The 21,891-nt window shown below is 35.9% G+C and overlaps 3 protein-coding genes across 3 annotated transcripts; all 3 read right to left on the minus strand.

The window, feature by feature from the left end:
- Positions 1 to 19,665: 19,665 nt before the first annotated feature.
- RB195_004299 (uncharacterized protein) lies at positions 19,666 to 20,224 on the minus strand (the record flags this gene model as incomplete). The annotated part of the gene is made up of 2 exons (XM_064182074.1): positions 19,666 to 20,037; positions 20,111 to 20,224. The coding sequence occupies 2 exons, from the start codon at positions 20,222 to 20,224 to the stop codon at positions 19,666 to 19,668; spliced, it is 486 nt and encodes a 161-aa protein (XP_064033341.1).
- Positions 20,225 to 20,273: 49 nt separating this feature from the next.
- On the minus strand, positions 20,274 to 21,176 carry RB195_004300 (uncharacterized protein; the record flags this gene model as incomplete). The annotated part of the gene is made up of 1 exon (XM_064182075.1): positions 20,274 to 21,176. One exon carries the CDS (start codon positions 21,174 to 21,176, stop codon positions 20,274 to 20,276), a length of 903 nt encoding a protein of 300 aa, XP_064033342.1.
- A 48-nt stretch (positions 21,177 to 21,224) lies between these two features.
- On the minus strand, positions 21,225 to 21,656 carry RB195_004301 (uncharacterized protein; the record flags this gene model as incomplete). The annotated part of the gene is made up of 2 exons (XM_064182076.1): positions 21,225 to 21,384; positions 21,499 to 21,656. The coding sequence occupies 2 exons, from the start codon at positions 21,654 to 21,656 to the stop codon at positions 21,225 to 21,227; spliced, it is 318 nt and encodes a 105-aa protein (XP_064033343.1).
- Positions 21,657 to 21,891: the final 235 nt, after the last annotated feature.

The raw sequence follows: 21,891 nt of genomic DNA on the forward strand, positions 1-21,891 counted from the left end.
TGCCATTTACTTCATTAGTTCGACTAAATGTGACATAACCTTAGCATTCCACATTTTCCACTTTTTCTCTCCTTCTTTTTTTTTCTACGGCTTCGTTTTTTTTCTCCTAATTCTCTACTGATAAGCGAAAATTTTCATTTCTTCCATGAGGAACGCGGACATAGATCTTTCCTTTTTTTGTTTCGTTTGCAAACAATTCTCAAAAACACTATTTTCCGCCCTCTACACGTTCTAATCCGTTTCATTTTTTGATTTTTCTCCTCTATCTTTCATTCGTTTCTTAAATTCCTGTTTTCTAGGGGCAATCCTTATTATTCTATAGGTATATTCAGAGAAAATTTGTGTTCAGTAAAGATGTCAGTTTCCATTGGAAGAGCTGCCAGTCACCTTAACGAATATTTCAGCTTTTAGCTGCGCTCCCTTCCCAGTGCTATGTGTTTTCTCGTTTTCATGCTAGTGTTTTTTTCTTGCATGCAGTTATGTGCTTTTTGAACAGTTGTATAGGAATAATACATATTCTTGCAAATTTTAGAATGTCCACACCGAAAGAATGGAGATGACGATGCGTTCAAACGATCGTGGTTCAATCGTTTTTGAGAACTCAGACTGTAGTCGCGTGGATGAGGAACATCGGGGGCCCATGAGCGACGTCTCGGACGAGTTTTTGATGGGGAATCAAACGTGAGACCTAGGAGTTTAACTTTATTTACTTATTTATTTCAATTCACTTTTTTTTTGAGATTTATCAAGCTATGTTTAAACAAATTCAGATGTAAACATAGCAGCGAAACGATAAATTTGAATTTAATTATATTTGACCCTTAGTGATGGTAATGAATAATAATGAATGAAGCAAACCAGTTAATGAAGCATTTATTTATATTATATTATATATTATTTATAGCATTTTTATTCTTTTTGTGATTTGTATGTAATTTATTTTTATTTTGTTAGCAGTATTTTAATTATTTTTGTTCCGCTATTATTTTTATTCATTCTTCATTTTTTTTCTAGAATAGTCTTAAATTTTTAAACTAAGAGTAAGGTGGAAGTAAAGAATGAATTCGTTTCATTTCTTTAATTCCCGTGTAATAAAGGAAACCTAAGGGTAACTAGTAGTTTATTTTTATTTAACTAGCAATCCAAATTATATGGTTTTTAAACATTAAAATATTATTTTTTAAAATTATTTTTGTTTAGAAATTATTTTTATCCATTATTAATTATTTTTATTAGAATACTCTTGAATTTTTAAAGTAAGAGTAAGGTGGAAGTAAAGTGTGGATTTGTTTCATTCCTTTAATTTCTGTGTAATAAAGGAAACCTAAGGGTAATTAGTAATTTTTTTTTCAAAATTTTTGCTTTGAAACAAATGTGAGTAGGGGTTTTGTAATCTTGGATCCTCAAGATGCTACCAGAAGGAGCAGAACGAAAACATGGTGATAAACTTGAGCTTTTATGCTTCTTCTTGTTGTTACCAGTATACGCTACTCCTGACTAATTCCAGGAGAAATTACTATTTTTATGCGCGGAACAACATTATGTAAATTTTAATGCCAAATTGGATTTACATAATGTTTAGCTGAAATTTAATTAATTTAATTAAACTCCGTAGTGAACGAGTCCACCCCCGTTTACTACTAATAGGTTTCGTGATAGGAGTAAGAGAAGAAAAAAAAAACTAAAAACTGAGATCGTTTCATTTTCTTAATTTTCATGTAATGTGGGAAAGCCAGGGATAATTAAGGATTTATTTTTATTTCATTTAATTGATTTATTACTTGAAATAAGCAGTGAGCGGATGTTATGCGCCCTAACGTGGCTTGTCCGCTTCTTCCGCGGAGGTTAGTCGTCCCTGAACATACTCGGTTTATTATTTATTTATAATAAAACTGCCATTATTTACTATTATTTATTTGTTATATACATTATTTATTTATTTGATTTATTTTTGAATTATTTTATTGTTATTTTTTCTATTTTTGTTTATTTTGTTGCTACTATTCTTATTATTTACCATTATTTATTGTACGCATTATATTTTCTATTTATTCTATTATTACTTGTTAATATTATCTATTCATAATGGAATTAGAAAAATCAAAATTAAAATAAAACTTAATAATAGAAGTAACAAACAACTTGTTACGACATCTAAATAGATAATTGAAATTTTTGGAGAATTTTCTTCATAAAATCACTATTTTCTTCTGGAATGGTTTCACTAAAGCCACAGTTTTCTTTATTTTTTTCCGGAGAATGATGTGATACCCCTTGTGCTTGTGTAGTTGGTAGCGGCATCGTTCTGATGCTGCTGCTGCTGCTGCTGTCGATATCCTCGAGAAACCACTAATCATTTTGTCACCTGAGTGAAATTACGGCTTTGAATCTTTTTCTCTTCAAATCCCTCAATCATTTTTTTCTGGATATCGAAGCATTTGGCGTCAATCGTTTAAAGTGCAAATTGTGACTGGGCGTGGAGTCCTTTAGAATTTTTAGAAATTTTTGGGAATTTTCAGAATTTGGTCCTCTAGCTGTGTACAGTTTCAAGTATGGTATGGTACGTTAATCACAAATCGCGATGAAAAGTAAAATTTCTAAGATTTGTTTTTTTTTCTTAATAGGGTTTTCGGTGCTGACAAATCATTGTGAAAGAAAAAATTTCAATTTCCTCTTTGTTTTTTTCTAGGATTTCATGTGACTTTTATTATGCCGATGTTCACGTGCCCAAGAGACGAATATTTAAGCATTATCAACGTGTAGACGTAGTTTCGATCGTTCTTTGAAGAGAACTCGGTGTTCCTGAAGAATTATTGGATGAAATCCTGATAGATTGCGGTCCTAGGTGGATAAACATGCAAAACTGCCTCTCCTAGACTTCTCTGGGTCACTTCTGGTAAAAAAAAAATCGTGATCTTCATTTTGCGATACCATTGGGGTTCTGATGGATGTACAGTAGACATGAGCGCTACCGTAGCCTCTCTTAACTCTATTCTTGGATCGGAAGCCAGCCATACATTATCTGCTTAGCAATAATACGTTCTTAGTCACCTAAAAGTGGTTAAAACCGGGTCGCTCTGAAAAAAAAAATCGGAAAAATTCATGTAGGTCGTATTTTTAAGAACATCGGCTTTGGAGAAGTTTTAAATGTGTGAATTTTCCAAGTTAATTCGTCCCGCTTTTTTCTTTTAGAGACTATTTTCAGACTGTTTTGCCGATTTACCGATTTCGCTTTTCTATTATTCAACTTTCTTCACTTCCCCTCAATCTTCCACTTGTAAAAATGATTCGTACCTCATCAATTTTTTTCTTGAAAAGTAATAGACTTCATGTTTTTTCAGCCATGACCTTTAGCTGTATAGATGGTTTTAAAAAAAGAAAACTACGTGATTTCGTAAGCGCCGTCAAAAAAAAACACCTTTAATTTACTTTTCCTTCCTGGAAATCTCACTTTCTCAAGGATTGACGTTATAAGTGATTAATTAAACGTGCTCGTACGTGATTCTTTGCGAATCGACTTCGTTCCAATCAGTATATTTTTCCTCAAGAAAATGGAAACGAAAAAAAATTCCTTTATAGAGTTTCTGTTTGCGATTACGTTTAATTTCATCTCAAACTTGAACGATTTTTTTCCTTTCTTGATCTATTGAAAATATTTCTAAAAACTGTTTATCAAGAGTAGTAAGTTATTTATCAGAATGGCTTTTTTTGGAGTTTCTCTAGGAAGCAATCGATAAAAAAGTAACGGACCACCATCAAAGGACATCATTTTAAGGAAATGAATAGAAAACGTGAAAAACAATTTCAAATAATTAACAACAAAATGTCTAGGGAACCATAAGAAAAGCGGAAAGCAAAAAAAAAAAACCGGGTTGAATACAATTTTTATTGGTGAAAGTTTCTAAATAAGAATAACATAAAAACTTAAATAAATTAAATTAAAATAGAATAAGAAAAAAGAAAATAAGAAAAAAGAATCAATCGATAAGACTTGGAAAATTTCCAAATTATCCCTCCCCCCCCACCCCTATGTAAAGGTCTTACTTATATATTTCTCCATTGCTACCCGCTAATCCCTAGCTTTCGTTTCCGTGGTTTATCGATCCTAGGTCAAAAAAATTTCAGATCTATTTGAATACATCTCCCTTCATGTTAGGATTTTACCTATTTGTGCAGTTTTTTTGTCTAAAAATATGTCTTTGTTCAACACACATACATCACGCGTATTAATGGATTATTTTTATTCTTTGACCCTATCGCTTTACTTTTATATTATCAGTCAGTGATGTTGACAGCGTTGGTGTAAGACGACTGTCGATGATCACATGTGGTGCACTTTTTCCTACAGTTATCGTTTTATCAGACAGTTGTTTTTCAATTTTTCACACTAAAACTGTTTTATTAGCGGCAGAGCAGTGTAAAATGACATTTGTACGATTTTTTCTATACGCCGAAGAAATTCCAGGATTTGGACAAAACATTTTTACAATTTTTACAATTTTACAGCAGCAGCAATATATTTTTACACAGTGAGAGTTTTTTTCGCACAAAAATCGTCCAAAAAAAATGACGCAGATCTCAGCTTACCACAAAAAAATGATCGATTTCCTCTTTTATTTCCTCAATTTTCCCGATATCGAATATTTTCTCCAACCTGAGATTATTTTTGTGAGCTTTTGTTTACATTGAAGTTTATCGTCTATCTACAAGCTATTGATTAGTTCAATTAATCAATTAATCAATTGAATCATTATTGAAGCCAACATAACAGATAGTATTACTGATTGATAATTGCATGTCTACTAAGTGCATGTCAATAAAATGAAGAGTACGTATGTAGGTCCCATCGTCGTAGTCCTCTAAAAAGCGAACAAAAATGAATCAATAAAATACGCTGAATTATTGATTTTTTCTTAAAAATTGAGTTCAAAGTCACCGTACCAACTATTGAATTCCACCTATGTCATAGTCTTATCTTTGAAAGTGTCTCCAGATCCAATTTGAAAAATTGGTAAAATATTTTCTTGAAGGTTTTGCATCGGGAATGTTAACAACACTTTCTCGATGTTACCGTATCCTTAGCTGACAGCTGGCTGAAATTTCGAAAAATTGGTAAAAGTTCATCTCCAGCACGTACGTGTATGAGATATGAGTGTTGACAGTTGCACGCGCCGCTCACGCTTTGCGTCCTCGAAAACATGTCAGGACGTGTCAGCGACGCTTTCAGTTGTTGGCGATTTGCCAATTTTTGAAAAAAGTGCAATATCAACCTGTTTAGTTAACGGAATAATTTGCATAATATATTTTCTAGCGATTTCTATCCTGATTTTTCGGAATCCGAGCTTTTGCAGCGAAACGTGCTGGGCGTTTTATGCGAGAAAAACATTTTCACACATTAAAACACAAAAACACAAAAACAACGCAACACACGTGAAAATTTAGATTTTCTTAGGAAAAAAACTTGAGAGAGGGGGAACCACCCTTGAAAAACTTATGAAAAGAAGAAAATCTCCAAAGGAAAAAGCCGATATAAGAGAAACGGATTCGAGAAATCCATTAAAAAAGGAATAAGTGACATTCTTGACAAATGGGGAATTGTGCGCATTTGCAGAACAACTGTTGTGTTTTTCGGCAAATATGAATACGCAAATTTGCACAATTCATCATTTCGTGTTTACTGCAGCTTCACTCACGTGGGACCGTTCATTAAAACTATCGACGAGTGGAACAATTTTTTGTTTCGCTCTGTATTTGCTACGGACATTTGCTGGATACTTGGCGGGTACTCGATTACGCTTTTGCTTTTTTTCGACCTTGTGGCTGTGCTCTAAAAATAATTTTTCCCGGAATGTTTCTGTTTGGCTTATTTTTCAAGATTCCAAAGGACAACAAAAAAAAAATCAAAAAAGGCCCCTATGTAGCTAAATATATTTATCCTTCTATTTATTCCCACCATAAATAATTTGGACAATTTCTGCTTTTTTACCAAAGTATTAATAGTCCAAGTGGACTGCAAAAAATGGTTGAGAATTTGAAATGAGGAAAGAGAAAAATAAATACTCAAAAATAGGAAAATAAGCCAGAATTAGGTAAATTGATGAATAAGAGAAGCTAAATATGAAATGCTTTTCTGTCTCGGCATTTTTTTTTGAGCTATCCAGGAATTTTTAACAAAATAAAAAACTAAGTATGCCTTTATACTATCCATTTTTCATAGATTCTAAAGCCTCTAGAGTCTCTGATGCCTGAAAAAAATTGCAGGAGCTTTGAGGTTTGGAAAGTTATGAAATTATGAATAAGAATAATAATAATAATTTTTGGATGTGTTTGAATTTTATATATGTATTTTTTGAAAGGTAATTGAGTTTGGATTTTGATGTTTTAATTAGAAACGAGCAGATAATGGTTGCCGGATGATGCTCTGTAGCCTCAAAAGATAAACAAGTAAATAAAATGAGTGCATAGTAAAAACATTGAAGAAGGATGTGATGAATGAACTTTTCGTTGTAACTGATGGAATACGGTACGGTCACGCTTTTATCACTTGTTATGTGACTTTTTGACTTCCGTTTGTTTTTTTTTTACTTCTTTTTTTACTATACTACTTTTCTACTTTTTGAAATATTATTAGAAAATGTGGATTTATTAACATGAATTAGAATTGCTATTTTAATGAATCGAATTGTCATTTATGTATGTAAAGGATGATTTTTCTGACTTCGACGAAGTGTAGACGGATTGCCGTTCCAGGCAAAATAAGTTCATAATCTTCCAAGAAAAATTATCAGAATAAAATTTATAAGTGAAAGTCCTGAAGAAGGCTAGACACTAAAAAAATACACAAGTAAAAATTAATTTGAAAAAGTAAAAGAAATAGCTGTGAAAACACAAATAACTATCTTGTAACTAATTTTATATGCTGATTGCAAAATTTTGATTCTACGAATTTCTACTGTACGTAGAGGAAAAGTGGTTAGAATTTACGAGGAGCGCCTGAGGGAATTTTTCTCCGGAAAAGAAAATATATTCCGTGTTTTCGTGTCTCTATATGGTTGCGCTATCGTATTACAGACGAGTCGATGAAATAAAAATCTCATGGAATTTTCATGAAGTCATGTTCAACGCGTTGCTGTGTGTCCGTGTCTCGGACATTTCTCACATATCCTAAATGAAGCAATTTGGTTTTTTTTTTCAGCAGTACGGGATTTATACAATTTGCAATATTATTAATTAATTAATAGTTAGTTAATTACGAGTTATTTATTAGTAAACACAAGTACAGACGAATTTTTATTGCCTATCTATTTATTTGAAATGTACTTAATTACTAGTTATTTATTGGTAAACACAAGTACAGACGATTTTTACCGTCCACTTATTTATTTGAAATCTAGTTAATTATTTATTTAATAGTTTATTTTATTTATTACTAGTTCTTCATAAGCAAACACGAGTACACACGAATTTTTATTGTCTATTTATTTGAAATGTAGTTAATTACCACTTATTTATCAGTAAACACAAGTACAGACGATTTTTACCGTCCATTTGCTTATTTGAAATTTAGTTAATTATTTTTTTATATTTTATTTTATTTATTACTAGTTATTTATTAGTAAACATAAGTACGGACGAATTTTTATTGTCTATCTCTTTATTTGAAATATCTGCTAAGTAGTTCTCTCTGTTAAGTCTCTGTTCGTAACGTTTCTTTCCTTCCTCATCCTCCCTCTGCTTCCAATTTTTAAACTGCGCATGAAAGCAAAAATAGCGTATTTACAGTCAGAATTGTTGTTTCTTTCATTAGGAGCCGCAGTAAATCCATATTTTCCCAGTACCTAATGTAATTCATTGCTCTGACCACACTCGAAGAGTTCCGATTGTTTCTGGCAAACCTTGCACTATTCCGATGGCGATAACAAAGGATTAGCTCCATTTAACTCCTACCGAACAATAAAAGGAAAGAATAATAGAAAAGAGGAGGAAGTACGTAATTAAAGATTAAGCTACTGAAGTTTCCCAAATAATTCGTTAAAACTGTGTTTATTTCTCGATATTTACTGGAAATAGGCACCAGAGAGCAGGAAAATTTTTCTAAAAAAAACGTGGAACATAATAGAAACGATAGAGAAAGATTAGTAAGTAAGATTTACGCAATAAAAAAAGATAAGAATTTATAGTTTTTTTTTTGGGGAAGACCTAATATTCGGTGATTCTCAAAAGATGGGATTTTTATGCTTCACACATTTTGGAATTTTTTGGGATCGATTAATGTTTGACCAACTTTTTTTATTGCATAACCGTACTTCGAGGTTTTCCAGTCAGTTAATCACGTTGGAACGGAAGGGACTGCGCTTACGGAATAATAGATCCACTATTCCGTTAGCGCAGCAATTTCCATTTCCTCCCGTAAACAACAACAACAACAAGAACAAATCAACAGTAGTTCATCAGATTTTTTGTGGTTATCTCTGGTTCAATTTTATCATAGTTTAAGCAGAGCATAAACAGTTAATCTAATACTAAACTCCTGATATTTTTCGAGAAACATTTTTTCCTGGAATTAAAAAAAACATTTTTGAAAAATGTTTTGGATACCTAGTATCTTCTTTTGATGCTCCCCTTGAATTTTCATTGAAAATTCCTTTGGATTAGAGATAACCACCCACTGTGTTGATCCTGTGATCCATAGGCGCTCTATAAATCACGTATCTGTTCACGTGCCGCTCTATTGATCTCAGGTATTCGGTTGTCGTGAGTCCTGGATTTCCATCTCTCGAATATAGACCAGAATTTATTTAATTTATTTTTATTATATATTTTATTCGATTGTTCCTACTAGCATCAAATAAAATATATAATAAAAATATATAATAGCATCGAATATAGCAATTCCTACAAGCATTCCTACTAGCATCGAATAATTCGAATAATCGTCCGAATTTGTTTGATAGGACATCAATGAATAAGCTAGAAGGAGATGTAAGTTTTAGAAGACCAAAAAACCACTATGATCTATCTATCTTAGGGATATTTTTATTTTTTTAAATTTCCTTTTTTTTTCTTTTCTTTTTCGAAAAAAAAACTTGCTCCTACTTTCTTTAATCTGCCTTGCCTAACAAAGGACGTAGAAATTTACCACCGTAACAAAACCGTTTACGTTCAGAAAAAGAAGGAGAGAAAAATTATTTTTTTTGTGGTATTTTTCTTTTACGAGGAAATAGTAATAATCGTTCACGTTTTGGATAGATCCAGAGACCTTATACAATGGATTTTCTTCCTATTATTTTCTGTCTAATCGTTAACCAGGAAGAAGCGAAGGACATCCATGAATGTAGCCTAATGGATATTTATGTATGTAGATGAAAATTAGAGTCTTCTTTCAATATCCACGAAATTTTTGGTACGAAAAACTGCTTCAAAATAGCGGTAACATTTACTTTGCATCTTTTCTTTCTTCCTGAAAACTCAGAATGATTTTTTTCATTTGTCCTACTTCATCTTCATCATACATTCATCCTACTTTGTTTTTATTTATTATAATTAATTGATTAATTAATTAATTATTGGTTTATATTTATTTTAATGTTTATTAGACATTTTAAACCAGGTCGAATACAGCAAAATAACACTTTTTATCCTTTCGCACATCCTCGTTCATCCTTAACGTTCTCGATTTTTTCACGTTTTCCTGAAGTTTTTCATATTTCTTCCTGTTACTTTTCATATTGCAGCGAGTTCTGGATTTCATTCTTCTTTCTAACTGCTTGCACTTTTTCCTCTCTCTCTATTGCTTCGCTGCACTTTTCTTCCACTCCTTAATGTTTCTCTGCCCGTCTTTGATTTCTTCGTAAATGTTGCAGCCGATTAAGGATCTCCAGCGGCCAGACTTCCAATTTATTTGTTCTTCTCCTCGAATAAACATATTCTCGAATTTCCATATGATTTTTTATTTTGTTCGCTTTCTGCAGATGTTAATTCGGATTCCTTCTTTTTTCGCTAGTGGCACTTTGGCTGCACGTAGTCTTCCGTGTTTTATTTAACGTCTTTAATTCTATTTATTTTTCTTTTTTGCTAACTTGGGTGCTAATGTTACCATTTATTTCCGAATATATTTTGGATTTTGGTGAATTCCAGTGAAATGGTGCATCTGGTACTGGTTTTAAACCTACTTACTTACTATTTCAACTAGTTTTAGGTCAATTTTCACAAAATTCGTGCCAAAAATCGAAGTTTGCTTGTAATTTGAAAGGATAAAAGGCTGAAGTGCATCACGGCGTTAATCACTCCCATAGGGACTCGCCAACGCGTTCGACTTCAACTCAGTGCCGTTTGAGATTTATGGACCCATCTGTGGTCTTTAAAAGAACCTAAAGCAACCAACCTAAGTATAAAGTCGGCGATTTTCTTCTTCAAAGCAAAGTACCAATTTTTCGGCAGCGAAAGGATGAACGGATGCTTGGAGTTGGCCTCGGGCGAGCCATCGACCATGCGGACCCTGAAAACACCTATCACCACTGTGCTACACTGCTTGGTTTTTCATATTGTTGAAAAAAAAAACGTTTTCTACGCTTATATGGTGTGGCGCAGTCGGTAGGATATTCGGCTGCGATTGCACGATCGATCGATGGTTCGAAATCGCCCCGGTGCCAACCAACCCCTTAATCCTGTCAGCGGCGATAAATTGGTGCCCAATTTGTCTGCGAGGGTAAGAACATTGACTTGATGCGTCCGTTCGCTCGCCGCAATCCATTATAGGGCCGCAGACGTGGACGTAACCTTCAGATGACTCGTGGATTGATGTCGGAGCATCTCCACAGAGATTTTTCAATGTCGCGCACTTCATCCTTCTTTTTTTTTCGGTATTTCTCTTAGAAAGAAGGTGACGATTATGAATGTTTTCGTTTTTTTCTCCAGTTTTGTCGATTTATCGCCCAATTTTCTATCTTTTAGTATGTTTGCCTTTTGAATTCTTCTATTACATTTTTTTCGGAACTTCTGAACACTACTTTTTCATGCAAGAGACTGCCCGTGATTACCTCAAATCGTTAGCTCTTAGGTCTTTTCCGTTAGTCATTAAATGCACTCCAGATTCTCATTTTCATTCTTCGCATCTCTTTGGCTGGGCGTATTCTGGAAATTTCTGGAAACAACATTCTTAGAGGATTCTGTGCCGTTCATGCTTTTCAGCACAACATTAATCGTTCATTTAACTAAAAATTTCCTCAGGATTATTATAAAGGACGCGTACGACGTTGTTTGTATCACACTTTATTGTTTTTTTTTTATAAATTTATTTCTATTCTATTAAAATCTAATTCTATTTTTTATTATTTATTTTTATTCTGTTGAAAGCTTATCGCTATGATTTTGCAATTTTTGGTGAAATTTTCGATATTTTTCCTCCACTAAAACATACGAAACGCTCGAAAACCTGCAGTGTTTTTCTCCGGAAAAAAATTAGAAGGAAACAAACTTTTTTTTTTCAACTTTTCATTATGCTAAAAGCTATATTTCCATGTTTTTCATATTTCCTAGGTGGTATGTTCATTCATTCATTCATTCACTCATTCATTCATTCATTCATTCATTCGATCAATCATTCATTCCATTCATTCGTTCATTCATCCATCCATCCTTTCATTCTTCCATTCATTCATTTATTCGTTCATTCATTCTTTCATTCATAGACTTTTGTACCTATGTTGCATTTTTCTATAAAGTTTTCTGGACGAAATAGTTCTATTCATTTCATTTAATATATGTTTGGAAAAATATAAATAAAAAATAAATATTAATAATAATAAATATGTGATAATAATAAATATATAGTGAAAAATGATAATAAAATATATAAGTTAATAATAATATATAATAAAATAATAATAACAAATATATAATAAAATAAAAGAAATTTACTTTGTTTACGATTTGTTTACGATCCCTAGAAACCCTGTTCGGGGGTAGAAGAAGAACTTTCTAGAGCATCTGTAACATTGCTATATACGTACATCTTCGAATTATCCGAACCAAAGCTTGTTCTATGAAAAAAACGCATTAAACGTGAACAAGTACCGAGTCAATGATGCAAAAAATTAGGAACCCGTGCGTAAATCATCTTAGTTGCCCATTTAGCGATACTTCTAGAAGGTGTTCAGTCAACCTACATATGAATTTGAATTTTTATCAATAAATTATTATTTGTAGTGAGGAAATTCGTGTGTACCTCTCACAGTCTTTGTCTCTCAGCCATTCTCTTTTTCTCTCCCCTTCTCTCTCTCTTTCTTCTTCTTCTTCTTCTCTCTCTCCCCAGAGATCAATTCTCATGAAAATGCAGAAATGGTGAAATTGGAGCTATTCTAGTTTTACTGTCCGGAAAATAGCTTTTATAATGTTCTTTCGTCGCTATTTGGCTATGTGTGCGAATTTGCAGTTAACCTATATCTTTCTTTTAGATATTTAGATTTTTAGGATATTATTTATTTTTTAGATATTTTAAATATTTTATTTACTTAATATTTATTTAGATATTTAGATATTTACCTGGATCCTAAGTGAATTTCTCCCACCGAACATCATTCAGTTGTCGTTACTTTGAGTTTTTTCCCCTTCGTCAAATTATTTAAAAGTAAGGTACGGATTCTTAGTGGAAGTTTTTCCCAGAAATCACTTGTTTTGACCTTCAGCGTCCTCTGTCAAGTGCTGCTTTAAACGAGGGCGCATGATGAAGGGCAGCGACCATGTCTGATTCTGCTTCGATCTGGGAGACTCCATTGTTAATGGGGAATGTAGGTATACTATACTGATAGAAAGCCCAGTTGTGACTGCATGGTCGACGGTTCAAATCCTCCCTGAGCCAACAAAACCGTTCCCAACGTGTCGACGAATTGATGCCAAAGTTGATTGCGAGGAATAAAAAATTAACTTGATACATTGGTCGGTAACCACAAGTTATTCTATCGGCTTTATAAACGATAAAGGATGGAGTTTCTGGCGTTAACCAATCCGCTTAGGACCCGTCAACGCATTCGACTTCAATTCAGGATTGTTTGAGGTTTAGAAACTAACAGCGACATACAACGAGGCTAGCCGATATGTCAAGTCAGTGTTTTTCAACCTCCCAAACAAGTCTGGTATTAGTTTATCGGCCCCGAGCGGATGAAAGGCTTTGTTGACACTGAGGCGGTTTCGAACCATCGGATCAATTGTGTAATCACAGCTGACCTCTTACTGACTGCGGTACCCGCGCCTTGTACATATGTTCTTCACATAGGGAGCCAAGAATAATTATAAAAAACCAACGTCACCTGAATTCCTCATTGGGTTAGAGGGTTTTCAAGAAAATCACCCATATGAGGGAATATTTTGAAAACAATAATTTTATTGGATTTTGAAGGACAGGGATAAAGTGCTGGCTTCAAGCAACTCCTTTGGAAACGTTTTCGAATTTAATTCCAAATTTACCAAGTTTTAATCGTTTCATCTTTCTTTTCTCAAGGTTTTGAATCTATCGGAAACATTCAAATGCATGAATCCCCTTGAATTTTGTACTTTTAAGAGTTTCGTTCACAAAAATGCCCACATCGTTTTGTGACAAATTAAGTTATCAAAAAGAAAAAGTTTTTTTTTTTCGGCGGCTTAGCCGTTTACAAATATGTTTGCTTCGTTTTGTGACACATTACTTTATAGAAAATGTTTTTTTTAATTTTCTTAATTTTTTTTTACCTGCGCTACCCCTTCCCCACCTCACCCATAGTTGAAATTATGCTAGGACATCCGGAAGAGATCATGATCAACCCCGAACACTTCATCCTCCATTAATGTTTATTTATTTATTTATTTATTTACACATTTCACGTTACACGTTACGGTAACCGCTTTGTAACTCAATTCATCGTTAGAATCGCGCACGTTTCACTTCCTTTTGACGAGTGATTTCTCCGTTGTGATTAATTTTCTGAGGAGGTGACGTGAATGCTATTCTTTCCGTCGCCCTTCCGTTGAATGGCGCCATTTGACGCGGCCCTCTATCCAATTATTCCGTCCTTTTCACCTTTTTTACTGCGTACATCCGTTTTTCGTTCCAGAATTCTGGTCTTCGATCTTCTTAGCCACATTCCTTTGTTCTGAAGGGGGTTGCGGCTGATTTTTTTTACTTCGTATTCTGAGCGGAAGAACTACCGTTTGTGTTAATCATGTATGAAAAGAAACATTCCAGGTGGGTGAATTACTTTGTTTTTAGCTTTGGAAATTCTTAAGCCTTAAAAAAAAGCAGGTTCCGTTATTCCCTTCCGTTATTCCGTTAATTTTTTGCCTATAACACTGTACTCCTTTTTCCTATTTCCTTTGAATTAACGTATTTTGAAATCCCCCTTATTTTGTGAATTTAGCCCACATTTCTTGAAATCGGTGTCTTCTAAATGCTTTCTACGTGTTGCTGCAAGATTTTCGCTTGCTAAAAACTTTTTTTTTTGTGAGTTGCATGATAATTTGAGAGATAATTTTTTAAAGATGTAAATGAACCTTAGGTTATTGCGCTAATGATGGTATGCTGGAGAGCAAAAACATGTCTTTTCTAGGATTTCTCTCTTTTTACATCGTGATCTACAATTTCAGGGAAGGATGTCGGCAATTTGTGTTTCTCGAAAAACAGAAAAAATAATAGCGAAAATAGATAAAAATAGAAATAAGTAGTACAAAGAAAAAAATTGTCGTTTTTTCCCATGTGCTCCTCTCATAAAATAATGACGAAAATAAATAAGTAAATAAATAGAAATGAATAGTAGAGAGAAAGATTGTGTTTTTTTTCAATTTTCTGTTCAAATTTTAAGAATACGTATGTCCTACAAAAATATGAATGTACGTTAAAAACGGAGGTTTCTTATGTTGAAGTAGCTTAGTTTTATTCAGATTAGAGGCTTCTAAACGTTTCTTCTGAATTTTCTTTAAGGTAGAGTAATAGTTACGTATATATACTTAATTAATGTTTTTCTTGATTCACTAATACTAATAATTTTTAGTAATTAAATAATTTTGAAAATTCAGAGGCGCTATTATTCATACATGTCCCCCATATACTTAAATATTGAAGTTAAAGAATGTTCTTTTTGGGCGCTTGAAGGCATCGTGTGACGTCACTGTAGTGGGAAGACCTGTAGGAAAATATAAATTAAATAAATAATAGTGTGGCCACGCTCTATTCCAGCTAATCATCCTGAAAAACAAAAGGGAAATGGAAAAAGACCTTAGTTTCCACGAGATACGTGGAACAGCCCCCGCCTTGTGCACGCGCCGCGTTCACGTGCGAGCGGTTGACGATCAATGAGGTCTCTTCGGCAGTGTGTTGAAGTAAAGCCGATGAATAATAAGCTTCTGGGGAGACCATGGAGTGTACAAAGGGGACGCTTTCTAACGTACTTAAGACCCTAACGGTTCTTACGGCGTTTTTCAGGGTGATTTGAGGGAACTTCGTTGGATCCCCTCTGATCTTCTTTCTTCTCCACAGATTTTCCAACTGCGTCAATTTCTTGACACGTCGTTTTTAAGCTAACCAGATCTACGGCAATAGCACTTCGCTTTGTTGCGAGATGAAAAACACAGGTTCAAGCGGGATGTGGATTTTTTAAAATCTTGATATCCCATTTCCTACCTTTGGGAACAAGGAGTAAAGATGGAAGGATTTGAAATTTTTAATGTCCCGATCGGATTTACCATACCACTCGCTCGCCCGGAGTGTTGGATTAGCGGTTCATTTCGAATTTCTCCGCAAGAAGGAAGTAAAACCACTTAGAGTGGACTGTATCGTACAGTATCCAAGGGTCCCGAGCGTGCATCACGTCTTCACAATAGCGCTAAATTCGATTACGTTAAAAATTGGATTCACTATAGTCCTCTGTAGACTAATAGTCTGTGCAGCTTATGAAAGCAGGACAAACATTGTTCTCAAATTAAAAGACAGTTCATCCATGCATTCATGATGCAACCATGCCCGAATGACGATTTACTCCACATTTGGAAAACAGCTTTTACACGACGAATGAAATGGAATTATCAATATAAAGTTTGCAAATTTGCAACGAATCAGTCCGCTTCAGTGGAAATGGACACAACCGTTGAGCGAAACTGCTTCTACACGTTTTCTGGAATGGGAACTGAGAGAGGTGTTCGTGAAATCAGTAAAAATACGGTACTATATCACTACACACTCCAGGTGTCGATAAAGAGAAAAAATATAATATTAATGTTTTTTAATGATGATGATTAGCGATACTATTATTAGTTATTGAAATACAAAAAATAAATGAAAAAAGAAGTACTAATGTAATTCTAATGTAGTTGTAATTGTAATGTAATTCTTATTTTAATCTTTTTTTTTCTTTATTTCCTAAATTCAGAAATCTTGAAGATAAAAGGGATAAACCTCCTGAAATCTTTTCCATGAAATAAAAAGAGCGTGAGCGTCTACTACAGCTTGATTTGATCCACCGAAGAAATATCCTGGTTTTCGAAGAAATTTCGCTGATCGAACTTAGCTGTGTTTGATACCTGATCCAAGTTTGAGCGTTGATCCCGAAGCGAGCAGGCGGAGATTAAATGGGTTTTGGACTTTTTTCCCGAAAAGCTGTTAATGTTAAGATTTCACGGCACCGAATGACCGCTTGACCGCACACGTTGGTTTAAAGGGTAGCAGGCGACTTCTGAGGTCCACATAGATGGTAAGAACTACGGGTGTTTGGGCCCTTGCGGATGGTCCAACGTTTATTGCGACAAGAGCGTTAATACATCGATGTACGCAGTATATATACGGACAAAGGGATGGCAAATTTCAGTTTTTTTTGAGAGAGGAATGCTGCTAGACACAACATAGGCCTGGTATTGGATTTCTCATAAAGCAATGATTCACTTGAAGAATTTCCTAATATGTGCGAGAAGCGGCATTTGATGGAATTATTCTGTACGGTTACAGAAAACGGGAATTTTCTGGAGAAATTCAAAAAAGCTCGGTTATAATGTAAAAAAAAATGTGTAAAAATGTATGTAAAATGAGAGTAACATAATTGATGCATAATGATCGTGATAATTGCGATAATCTCATTTTCATTTAGCGCAAAAAGAAAAATAGCTGAAGCAACTTTGACCACGGTGGCTGCCTATTTTTCTTTCACATCTTAATTTTATAAAGTACTTAAACATAACACTCAACTAACTCTTGCTTCTTCCGATGGCAAAAGAAATGGACGTCTGTCGTTTCAAGTTTTCCTGGAAGAAAATCTATCCGTTATGCGGATTTATTGGAAATTTCTTCTTGAAGCATATCCTGGAAGATTTTAGACGTTTCAGACAATTTCGTATTCTTTGGGAAATGAGGCCAATGTAATGGCCAGATTCGCCTGGAATTCACACTTGAAGCCTCATTTTCTTCTTCAATATTTCCATGTTTCTAGTTCCAATAGAAATGACGTAAATCTGGAGCTTAGTTGAGAATTTTTGAGGGGACGAAAACAAAAATTTTAAAGGTTTTACGGATGAAGGAATTATTTGAATTCCTAACTATTCACAGAACAACAGCGCTCCTTCGAGCGCGTAGCGATGCAGCGACTTTGTGTTTCAGCCCTTCCATCGCATTCCTCTGAGCGGGTAAATGCGAGAGAAAACAAAAAAAAAAGCAAAAAAAAATCACGAAATAGAGTATGACAAGTATTGGTAGCCGACTATTATAAGCAGCGTATCACTAAATTGACGATGTTGGGGTTTTTCCACAAATACCAAGTACTGTAGAAGTGTAGTTCACAATTATGAACGAGATCGCTCTCAGTTTCCCTAATACAAATCCAGAAATAGCCTGGGAAACAACCTTGTGCGATCCGGTCTTCCCGACGATGCAACTTATTACGCGGTAGAACGCGGGCAACTCCATTGTTCGTTAACATCCTGGATCCAGCTAATATACCTAAATTAGGCAGCAAGAGCTGCGCAACTGCAGAAGCGTTGCGGAATGCCCCACCTTCCCCCTCCCCCTATTCTAATAAGCGTAATAAGTTGCATCGTTGGGGAGACAAGGTCAAAGAGAGGATACGGTTCCACTCTTCTTTCAATGATTAACCCAATAAGCTTTTTTGTGTATCTGATGCCAATCGGCTCTCATAGCTATATTTGAACAAAGAAATAAAAACAACAACCATTAATAAGCCCGTTAAGCATGAAAACTTTTTTTTTCCAAAAAAAAAAAAAATGAGGAAAACATGAAAAAAAAAACCGCGCTGTAATTAACGGTTAATGAGGAGGAATGAGTGCGGTCATACTCATACACCTGAACTACACATCTACTCCTTTGTGGATCACGTCGGAGTGTCCTCAATTTCCTTAAAAGGGGTGCCCTTAATCGGTGATTTGGCGCCTTGCACATGCAGTTTTTGACTTTTTTTGACTCTGTCCTCAGCAGAACAAACAGCATGCTTAATGTATTTACATTTGCGCATCCATTAGCCTAAATAATTCACATTAGGATGCATTCTGAACCGCAAAAAGTTTCCATTAACGTTTTTAGAACACTTTGCAGCAACGCTTGAGAATACGAAACGAAGGATTTGCAGAGTCGGAGGCAATCATCAAATTTCCATCCAAAAAAAAAACCTATGTATCTTTGAATAATTACTCTGAATATTAGAGTGCTGTGAATATTGCTTGGAAGAAAATGATTTCAAATTTTCACACCATTCATATTTCATATTTAATTTCGGAGCAGTGGCTCATAGATCTGTAAAGACGAAACTTCATATTACCTTCGTATTACCGTACTCACGGCTCATTCTCTGAGATGCACGGTTCATTTCTCAGAGGAATTCTCACCATTTATTTTGCAAGAAGTCGAAAAAAGTATAACGTTATGAAATAAATGAGATCCGCGCATTCTGCGCTCATTTTAGATACGCCCACTTACACTTTTTTCCATCGCTGAAACTTCATCAGAATTCAATTCCCAACCAATTATACGCTTATGCGTAGTTCAATGCAATAAAGTGCGAAAATTCCGCTGGGGTGAAATTTTCTGCAAGAGTCTCAGTAGCGTCCTCTCGTTTTTTTCTTCCGCAAACCGCTAGTTAGAAGTTTTAAATGGACGCGAAAAATGGGATTTATTGCTGCTGAAGTCATCTGAGTGAAGAAAAAGTTTCCATTATTTAGAACACATTGTAGCAACGCTTGAAAATACGAAACGGAGGATTTGCAGAGTCAGGAGGCAATCATTGAGATTCTACATTTTTCTGCCCTTCGGGCTTCTAGATATGCCATGGATGGACTCAGGTCATTAAAGTCCTTCTCGGCTACGCTTCCCCTCTTTTTTTCCTCGCTCTGACTTTTCTCATTTTAAGATATCCATTTTAAATATCTTCGGAAATATTATACTGTATCAAAGCACTGCTATTAGCCTGCTTATAAGAACTTTGCGTTGAAATTACGGAAATTAATTTTATTAAATATCAACTAAATACGTTAAAATTATGGAAGTCAATTTTACTAAATATCAACTAAAAAGAATATTAAAAATTGGCATTAAATAAATAATTAATAGGATAATAATTAATAAAATATGATATATAATAATAAATAATGATAATATATAATATTAATAAATAATATATACTTAAATACTTAGATGGCCCGTCTTCACTGGACGTGCGAGCCCCAGCATCTCTTCCGCTCGTTTCGTTTCCTCGCCATTGCCATCCAAGATGTTCTCAAGCTTCGTAAGTGACGTTTACGAGGTCCTTGAGCCGTATCCGGCTGAGCTCTCAGCTGGTCCATCCGTGCAGCGAACATGTCACCCCATCTTGTTGGCGATCTCCCTCGGGGGCGTTTAGCGTCCCTTGGGATCCACTCTAGCGTTCTTTTAGTCCATCTATCGTCGATTCTTCTTATGATGTGACCGGCCCATCTATGTTTTGCTTTCGATACATATTCCGCTGGGTCACGAAGACGGGATATTCCTTTTAAGTCGGAGCTACGAAGACCGGCAAGGTGTTGTGTGCGCCGGTTAAACTTCAGGAGACATCTCTCAAGGGCTCTGTGGGAAGTAAGTAGCTTCCTAGACGTGGCCGCGGTGTCTGCCCACGTCTCCGCTGCTTAACAGAGCGCTGGAAGGACTGTCGAGTCGAACAGATGGGCACGAAGATCTTGGTCCGTCAGTTGGTCCGTAGCTTCCCTGACGGCTGCGAATGCTGTCCATGCTGCTCTCATTCTTCTATTCAGTTCTTCCTTCAAGTCGTTCTCCATGTTCATAGAGCGTCCGAGATATACGTATGACGGTGTTTCCACGATTTGGGAGCCTTCAACTTGAACTCCTCCGTCCATGAGTGGGCGTTCTTCATGAACTGTGTCTTCTTTCTGTTTCTTCGTAGTCCTATTCTCTTCTCTGCTTCGTTTAATTCGTTGAGTATCGTTTCTGCTTCACTGGTACTGCTCGAAAAGAGTACGATGTCGTCCGCGAAACGAAGGTTCGAAAGAAATCTTCCATCAACACGCACGCCCCTTTCTTCCCAAGATAGTGATTTCATTATCCATTGCAATGCAGCCGTGAACAGCTTCGGCGATATAGTATCGCCTTGTCGTACCCCCTTTCCAATGAGTATGGTGAGAGGGCGGAGGAAAAGCTGTATCCTAGTCGTGCATCGATCGTAGCAGTTGGCTAATGTCCCCACATACGACGCGTCCACACCTTGATCGACCAGCGCTGACAGTATTGCATTCGTTTCTACGCCGTCAAAGGCTTTCTCATAGTCGACAAAGGTTAGAACAAGTGGCAGGCGGTATTCCCGGCAAACCTCTATGACCCTCGACACGGTCTGGATGTGGTCCAAGCAGCTGAACCCTTGGCGGAATTCAGCTTGTTCTTGAGGCTGGGCTTCATCCAGCGTCCTAGATATGCTCCTGAGGATGATCTTGGTGAATACTTTGTATAACACACCCAGCAAGCATATCGGACAGTAGTTCCGAAGGTCCTCTCGGTCACCTTTCTTATGGATAAGAACGGTTCGCGAGGTCTTCCACTGGTCTGGGATCCTTTCTTTCTGAAGGTAGGATGTCATGTGCGCTGCTAAGATTACATGAAGCGGATGGCCACCAGCCCGAAGAAAGTCTGCTGATATGAAATCAGGTCCAGGGGCTGTGCCAAGTTTCATGCTCTTGATAGCGACTCGTACTTTCGAAGGGAGAATCCGTGGTGGAGCTTAGCCAGTGGGGATGATCGGGCTTGACATAGGAGTTGATGAACGGAAAGGGTTCGAGTAGAACCTCTCCGTAATGATTTCCATCTCACGACGAGAAGACATGCGAGTCCCGTCTTCGCTCAGCAAGGTTGCTAGCGGAATATTATATTCGCGGAGATCCCTGCGGCACTTCTTTAGACTCGTTCATCTTTGTGCTGCTTCCAGAATCTTCTTCTGCCTGTACTTCAAAAGATCCTCCTGCAACGCTTTTCTGCAGCTAGTGTTTGCTACTAACCGCTCAATGTGCGATGCATTCGGATCAAGCCTCAAGGCCCTTCTTCTTCCCAACACTTCCTTGGTGGTCTTCGAAATCCGATCCAAGTTTGTCGTGCGCGGCTCCGAGGCACGTTCAGCGCAGGCTCGTAATCCTCTGAGCAGCATCTCGTAGTCCATGTTTGGGTCCTCTTCGATGTGCCGGTCACCTTGGGACAAGGAGTCCTCGAGTACGCAATCGTCGTAGACGACTTCTTTTCTCCTTCACTGCCGATAGCAGATGTTCTTTTCCATCGTGTGGCCAAGTCGTATTTTCGCACGAAGGAGACGGTGATCAGAACCACTACAAAAGGATGGTACTACTGAGACAAGTAGACGCCACCTCCGGTTGGTGAGTATGTGGTCGATGTCCGCA

This window comes from Necator americanus, chromosome I, assembly GCF_031761385.1.
Source record: "Necator americanus strain Aroian chromosome I, whole genome shotgun sequence".
NCBI classification, from domain to species: Eukaryota; Metazoa; Nematoda; class Chromadorea; order Rhabditida; family Ancylostomatidae; genus Necator; species Necator americanus.